Raw genomic sequence first — 8,037 nt, 5'->3', positions numbered from 1 at the left:
TGTGGCTTGGCTGTCTCTGGTGTAGTGATTAAGTAGGGCTCTAGACTTAACTGCAACCACACCACTGTCATGTGTGGCCATGGGTGAAGAAAACAGATAGCCCTTTTCGATAAAAGACTTCCAAGTTGATGTCGAACCACAAGCCCATCCGGGGAGTCCACTTAGAAGGCAGAGAAATGGATCTCACCACATGGAAGGCTCATCCAAATGATACCTCAAGCGCCAAGCACTCTTTCATCCCAGCTTACAGTGAAGAGGACAAAAAAAGTCAGGAGAAACTTCCTGGAGCAGAGAGGTTTTGACAAGGAAACCCACTTAAGGTGGCGGTAAGACATGAAAGCTTGACTCCCCCGTATCTCTTGTGTGAGGCTAGGATTTTCCCTCCTTCAGGTCGCTTGTTCACAGGCTGTCTCTCTGACAGGACCGCCCTGGCCTGGCTGATGGCTGCATCTCCAGGTACAGTCAGGTGAGGGCTGTGACAGAGCCACCTGTCGTCTGTCAATGCAAATTTCTTGGCTCTTCGGTGATGAGTCACTTCTCCTGCTGGTCTTGCTGCTGCCAGGGAGGGGACTAATGTACCATGGGGCTGGGGCGGGAAGTATGCGGACCTGCCTTGAAGCTCTGTCCTCTGTGTCCATGATGAGAAATCTTTCCAGCACTCCTGGAGAAGGTGGAAGTGTGTGTTTGGAAGTGGTGGGAGGAAAAGGCAGTGGGCTATAGCGTGGCCCCTCTCCCAACACTGGGTCTATCGCAGATACAGCTGAGCCACGGACTGACCTCGGAAGGGTTGTGTTCTCTTGGGGGTTAGTCATGCTCCCTCGGTTGACTGTTGGTTACACAGAGTAAGGTCTGTGACCACACACCGGGCGAGGATGGCCTACCAAGGGCCACCAAGGGGAACGTGCTGACCAGCAGGGCCCCTTAGACCAGAGTGTCCCTGATGCCACAGAAGACGGGAGAGGTGGAAGAGATGCTTCCCAAGCTATGTGCTAGGCTACAAGCTGAGGCAGTTTTGATGGGGCCTCCAGGGTGGGCATCTGATTGTGTACAGGGAGCCTTGGCTGCAATGGCGGAATATGTGATTGCCCAGGCAGACACCTGAAAATGAGTCACATGCCACCCTGTGCACTCCTGTCTGGTGGCTCAGGTCTCAGGCTTAAATATAAGACATGTTTCTCCAGTGTTTCACACAAATCAGCTTTTATTGTTCGTATCATTATCTTTTGTTCAAAAAGAGAAAAAAGATTATTGTGATGGCTCAAATCTAGCTTTAATCATGCCCCCTAAAAGATCCTAAAATACTCCTATGCCTCGTGCTCCCCGTATTTCCCCAGCACCCTAAAATTCAAAGCTGAATAGCAGCAGCAAAGCCCCACACCCAGGAGTCTCCAATTCCATCCAGCTTGTTACATTTCTCACTGGCACAATCCAAGGCTTGGAATCACCAAGCTGCAGGTGGGTGGAATTTTATTCTTACCATAGAGTAGGTGTGATTTTTATAGGCTCCTAGCTCAGAGGCAGAGTTGTGCACTTGGCGGGGAAGTGAAATACCTGTACTGGGGGAGTCCAAGCGCAAGCCACCGGCCCCTCCTACCATGGTCGTTGAGTAGACGAGGTGACCAAGTGCATCGAAGCCGGTCTCGGCTGACCTTTCCCATCCAAGGAGCCACTAACCTAGGCAGGATGGTAGAGCTGGCAAATGGACTGGTATATCCTAGTCTAGAGTGATCTGTGTGGCGCTGGAGGTGGCTTGGGGAGGAGGAGCCAGCCTGCTCAGAGTAACCGTCGCTGTCACCAAGGGGCAGCCCGCTAGAAGGAACATCTCTAACCATGTGTGCTGTCCAAGCCCCTTTTCCCAGGATGCTCCAAGAACACCCGAACCCTGCCTTGTCTGTGTACTGAGGGCTCGGGGACAGGTACTAGCACCCAGGGCCATGTGGTGACTGTGCTCTAAGGGGGAAAAGGTACCCACAAGGCCTCCATGTTCCTGACTCCCAACTGGGGATTTGGCCATAAAGGGATGCAGGTGGGTGTCTGGCTGAACCTGCAATGCAGGAGAACCTTTGGCAAATAAGCTGCATCTCCATAGGAAAAATAAGACTCGACGGTGCCTGTGACAGCTCTGGCTGAGGGGACACAGCGATACTCCATGCCAGTCGGCCAGCTGCAGTGTGGTCTCAACAGGAGCACAGGAAAGAAACCCCTAGGAGCCACTTTTCTTCTAGGGAGGGCCTGGCATCAGACCCCAGGATGTGCTGATGTTGCGCCAAAGCCCTCCCATGTTTGAAGAGGGTAAGACAGCAAGACTGGGGATCAATATTTACCTATGCCAAGGGGTTGTTAGCACAAACCTGTACAGACCTGTAGCTGTCGTGTCTTAAAAACAACAGAGGACGGCACATTCACCTCCATTTCGGAAGAATTCTGTAGACAGGCGCTACCAAGAAGCGTCGACCTAGTCAGTCCATTCAAAAGTAGCCTTGGCTAGCCCATGACTGTAGAGGCAATTAATTAGGGCTAGCTCTAGGATGTTTCAGAACTCTCTCTCTCTCTCTCTCTCTCTCTCTCTCTCTCTCTGTGTGTGTGTGTGTGTGTGTGTGTGTGTTGGGGGTTTGGGACAGACGGTTCTTCCCTTTGCTGTCACATCACACCAACAGGGATCTCCAGGGATTTCGGCTTCTGCAGCTCAGTAAGAAGGCTGCTTCCAAACACAGGTGATCAACAGCCTGTTTCTTATGATATTGCAAGAAATACCAATGTCAGTTCCATAACTCCTAAACCCTGGCTATTTACTAGACTAGAATCCTCTCTGGGAAGAGTTCAATCTCATGTCAGATACAGAGAAGCAAAGTGTTGGCTTCGAGAGAGACACAGGTTTCACTGCATGCATGCAGGTGCTCCGGAGCGTGGGGAAGGGAGAATTCTAGAAGGAGGAAATTTCCTCCCAGGGGGCTCAGCCCGTGTACAGACGTGTCCCTGCCTCCACAGATTTAGGGTCTGAGCTTCATTGGGCTCATGTGGTGCTTGAAACCAGGCTGTGTGCTTGAAGGCCTGGGGCCCCAGCCTGGTGCTGTGGGCTCAGGGTCACCCCTCCCCCTCCTCCTGGGAGATGCCCAGAACAGATTTATGGAGGATACCACACTCTTGCAGGGACTTGGTGAGGTCAGAGAAACGTCTTCTGGGCACATCCATTGTTTCGATGCTGCAGTGTTGGTAGGTGGCTTTGTTTTTCTGCTCAGCCACTGCAAGGACAGTCTGTAGGTCATCACTGGGCCGGAAGTAGCGCACGAACCTTTGGCCTGAGGGTGACCTTATAGCTAGCAACAGCCTCGGCTCTTGGTCTGTTGGCTCCTCCATGTTTGAGGCCCTAGAGGAACTCTGTCTCTTGGTGCGGATGATGAATTTCTTCTCTAAGGCACAGACTTGGGTTCTGGAATCTTCTTGGCTTGACTTTACAGTGGTGTGGGCCTCCTCCTGGTAAAGGGCCTGGACGTTACTCAGCTGTAGAGAACTGGCCTTTCTGGCCACCGTGTCCACAGCCCCATCCTCCAGGCTCCTTCTGCTGATGGAAGGGAGGACTGGGTATTTATTGAGAGATGAGGTGGTCCCGACAAGCACCTGTGGCAGCAGCTCCGGCATCTCATCAGGGGTTCCCTGAGATGGAGAGGTGGGGACACAGGCTCCTGGTTTCTGACTGCTTGACGACCCGGAGGAACATGGCGGAGGTGAAGCCGACAGTACACTGGGAGAGCCATCGCCCCTGCCTTGTGTTCTGTGCAGATTCGGCCGCTTCCGACCCTTGGCAGACTTGGGCCTGATGACATGCATCCTGAGAGAGTTGCGCTGCCAGATGAAGCTGTTGACTGAGATACCAACCACGGTGCTACGTTCAGGTGGTGCGAGATTCACAGGGGCTTCTGTGGCCATTGCTTCTCAGGACCCCTAAGGAAGCAGGCAGAAACAGGGAAAGCCATGGGTTAAGCTCCAGGAATACTGGGATTCCCTCTTCTGCCAGTCACTGCGCACTGGGAGAGTAAGCATCAATGGGCCAGAATATGGGACCATTCTTTGGGTTTCTGACACCTGAGGAGGGGGAGCGACTGTGACTCATTCAGAACAGACCCTGGAACACAGCAGTGAACCAAAGTCCTTGGAACTTAGATTATTGAAGTGAGGAGAGAAACGAGTGAAATCCACAAGTCTATAGATATGTTCAAGGAACGATGAGAAAAGGAGGCATGACACAGAATGACTAAGGCAGGGGACTAACTCTCACTCTCATGGAGAAGGGCCACGGAGCAGAAAGACCACCCTGAGAAGGAACAAGTCCTGTGACAAGACAGAATCGAGTCAGACAACTTTCCCACAGATGTGTCTGTAGCGACTGAGTTCTGTCTGCTGTGCCGGCACAAAGCCAGCATGGCGGCACAATCCATAGCGTGCACTGTGGTCTGGTGAAGTCTGACCGGGCCCCACCCGAGAAAAGTGTTTGTGGGGCAGAAGGGTCCTGCTGAACCCCTACATCAGGCAGAGCGTACTGAGCTTCCACGTCCTTGATGGCTCTTGAGCGAGAAGCTCCCCCAGGGAGTGGCAGGCACAGACCTCAGATGTAGAGGCTGGAATGTTAGGGGTGGCTGCCTTTGTTTAAAGATGGAAGGTAACCCTGTTAGAACACACAACGGGACAACCAGACTCAGCTCCACACAACAGAAAGTCACTTCTCTCTACAAGGGATGCTGTCTGCCCTGGGATCATGTACAGCGGACACACTGCCCTCTGGACTCCCCGTTCTCCCTCCGCTGCAGGCCTTCCTCGGTTCCTCCTCCCTCTCGGTCCACACTGAGCCCTAACTTTCTTTCCTCACCTTGCCAGGTGGCTCTGCACAAGTCACATGGAACACGGCTCCCCAGCTTGGTCAGGTGACAGGGAGGACAGGGGTTGCCCTGATCGCCTGCTCACAGGGGACGCTCAGATTCTGGACAAGGGGTTGGCAAGCTTCCACAGGAAGACCTAGCAGGCGTCCATTTTGACTTTTCAGGCTGTGGCGACCAGGCAACTCTGCCTCTGCGGGACAGTCCTGGGCAGGGTCAGATGGACGAGTGTGGCTTTGTTTAGGTCGTAGGCCTGCCTCGTGCTTCTTTTTGTTATTTTAGAGCAAAGCTTTGCCTGTTGCTCTTCAACAGGAGTGATCAACTTTTGACGCCGTGATAGGACGCTATCAGGCCACATTCATAGCTATCCTTGGACACGTGTGACCCATGGGTTCACACACACACCTGCTTTAGAGCATACCTCGATGGTATTGGGGATGGCTCTCCTCCTATTCGGGGCTTAAACAGATGGGAGACCCCAGGAGAACGGCCAGGAGCTTGATGTCAGGCAGCTCCCTCCTCCTATGCAGTGGCCTCAAAATTACAAGACACTTCTTGAGCTAATCATTTCTCCCCAATGCCACACTTGCTCTTGTCTCGGGTTTACTTCCTCCAAGCGCCTCCCATGACTCAGTCCTTAACAGTGGGCCCTTGCTGCTCTGTGTGTGCATTGTCTACTAGACTATGAGGGACCAAAGCGCAAGGAACCAAAATGTGCTACCTGATGTAATCTCAGACAAGGTTCCCTTTCCTTTCAGATTTAATTGTTTTTTCCCATTTGCTGTGTGTGTATGTGTGTGCTGTGTATTTGTGGGTACAGATGTAGACAAGCACACGTGCACACAAGGAGGTCCAGGGCTGATATCACTGGAAATCATCCTCTATTGCTCTAACATCTTATTCACTGAGGTGGGATCTGTCAACCAAACCCAAAGCCCACCCCACCGCACCCATATGGCTGGTCTTGCTAGATTCCTACAGGGACTCTGTTCCTGCCTTCCAGGGCTGGAATTATAGGTGAGCTGCCACACCCACTAGGCATGCACATGGGAGATGGAGATCCAAATTCTGGTCCTCAGGCAGATGCTTTGACCATTGAGCCATCACCTCAGCCCCCATCCACAGTTTTAATGGCTCTGTGGCTGTCCCAGTCTATACACAACCCTAACCTTCCTCCACTCTCCTTCTCCGTCTTCCATGCCCAGGCTGGCAGCAGGCAGTCCAGAAACTTCTTCCTGAGCCAAAAGTTTTGGCCTCAGAAATATCTTCCCATCTCCTTGTCTGTTTCATTTATTTTCTGATCGACTGTGAAGATTATTTTTCCCCCTATGAGTTTCTTGCTCAGAGTGGCAGGAGGAAGCCGTAGCTGTCCAGCTGAGCCGATGAAGGTAAGCGCCTCGCTTGGGCACAGTTATTAATTTGCCACAGCTTCTACAGGATTATCACAGGCTTGGCTTCCAACACCCACACATGCCTGGGGAAGGCTTGACTACTGTCAGGAAGTTTGGTAACTTAGAAACCTCTCCCTAACAACTTTGATGAGGAAAGTCATGTGTTCTCAGAGGCGCTCTGCTGGGTTATTTTTAACAGTCAAACTTGAGTGTGTGCGTGAAGTTGCTATACCTTTTGGTACTCTATATAATTAGCCATGTTCAGGGGGTGTCATTTCAAGACACCCTGGTCATAAGATAACATGACTGCAAGCTATCTCAAGAGAGAAAAAAAAAACCTCAATTATGACTAATTCTATAAGCCCACTCGTGGCTATTTAGAGAGTAACACCTCCTTCAGGTAAAACCGTTCCATCCAACCTGCTTTTAGAACCCACTGCCTCCTCCCCCAGTGCCGAGACCATCTGTTACATGGAGGGAGCACCAGCTCCCACCCCCACCCAGTGCAAGGGCAGGCAGGATGCTGTGGGGAACAGGTGTTTGGAGAACTGCATCCGTGGAACCTTTATCGTCACACCCTGGGTCCCAAACTCTGCCTGTGCCCTGGGTCCAGGCTTCTACGACAGCATAATCCCTGCTTGGCTCATTTCACCTCCTCTAGGTCTGGCAGACACTCAACCACAAAGTGATTTGACAGGATCTAGGCGTAGGCATCCATCAAGCTGCCAGCAGAGGAGACAAGTAGCCCTGTTTACTCAAACACAATAGCTAGGAGGCAGAGGCCTGCTAAGAGGCAGAAACGAAACACTGGGCACCATTTCCAAGGCGTTGCCAGGAGGGCAGGTGCCCATTCCTTAGGATTACCACCACACAAACAGGAAGGAAGGGGCGCGGGCTCGAAAATAAAGCAAGATTCCTGTTGTTTTCCCACGGTGCCCACAAGCCACCAAGGGGTCAGACCACACTACTTCACAGCTCAAATCTGAACCTATGGCAGAAGCTGCAAAATATAACCACCTACAAACCATCTGTTGGCATATACCAGGACTCACACACGTGCATTGGTCTTTTAAAACTGTTTATCAGTTACTACCACCCCCCTGCCGCCACCCCCTAGCCCCCAGCCTGGTTTACAAAATTAAACCGTGTAAAGGAACCAACTCGGGGATGGAGAGAGCCAAGATTGACACCATTCCCAGCGCTACTCCAGACCAGCGATCAGAATGAGGGAAACCACAAGCCACCAAGCGAGGGAAGCTTTGCAAAGGGAACAGGGTTGACTCAGGATAGAAAGGCGGGGAGGGGGCGGGGGAGAGGCTTCTATTATTTCCAGGGGTGGTCAGGCCTAGAAGCAAAGAAGTGCAGAAGGGGGGTGTCAGGGAATGGCAGGAAGGGTTGGGGCATGAAGGCAGATTTGGGGAAAGAGCTCCCTCCAGCTCCTGCCTCTGCACAGGACCCGAGTCCCTTCTCTCTCTCTCTCTCTGGATCTGCGTCCAGGGACTGATTCAGATATGCCCCTCCCAGAGGGCCCCTTGGCTGCTGCAGACTCAGGCTCCAACTAGGTTGGCTCTGCCTCTGGGGAAGTCCTCTTAAAAGGCCTGGCTCTCACTTTTCTGGGGACCCACAGTGGGCCTCTCACCTCGCACCTCAGCTCCATCCGCCTCCTGTGCCTGGCTGCGACCAGCTGGTAAACAGCCCGGTCTCCGTGGCAACCGCTGAGGGGTGGGGGGCCACGTGCTTCCGGTGGGGCCGGAACCCGCCTGGCCTGGACAGGC

At 52.6% G+C, this 8,037-nt stretch overlaps 1 protein-coding gene across 2 annotated transcripts; it reads right to left on the bottom strand.

Moving 5' to 3' along the window:
• Window positions 1-1,183: 1,183 nt before the first annotated feature.
• On the bottom strand, window positions 1,184-8,033 carry Ubxn10 (UBX domain protein 10). Of its 2 annotated transcripts, none has more exons than XM_048443355.3 (2): window positions 7,902-8,033; window positions 1,184-3,942 (listed from the first exon to the last, which is right to left on the bottom strand). In XM_048443355.3, exon 2 carries the CDS (start codon window positions 3,925-3,927, stop codon window positions 3,085-3,087), a length of 843 nt encoding a protein of 280 aa, XP_048299312.1. In that variant the 5' UTR covers window positions 3,928-3,942; window positions 7,902-8,033; the 3' UTR covers window positions 1,184-3,084. The 2 variants fall into 2 exon arrangements, with proteins under 2 accessions (XP_048299312.1, XP_085546526.1); XM_085690400.2 differs by having other exon boundaries at window positions 7,909-7,972.
• Between the last annotated feature and the right edge of the window lie 4 nt (window positions 8,034-8,037).

The sequence above is a fragment of the Myodes glareolus genome, chromosome 6 (genome assembly GCF_982192425.1).
Source record: "Myodes glareolus chromosome 6, mMyoGla1.1, whole genome shotgun sequence".
NCBI classification, from domain to species: domain Eukaryota; kingdom Metazoa; phylum Chordata; class Mammalia; order Rodentia; family Cricetidae; genus Myodes; species Myodes glareolus.
Note: the sequence above shows the minus strand (reverse complement) of the source record. Positions and strands in the feature narration are given on the sequence as shown.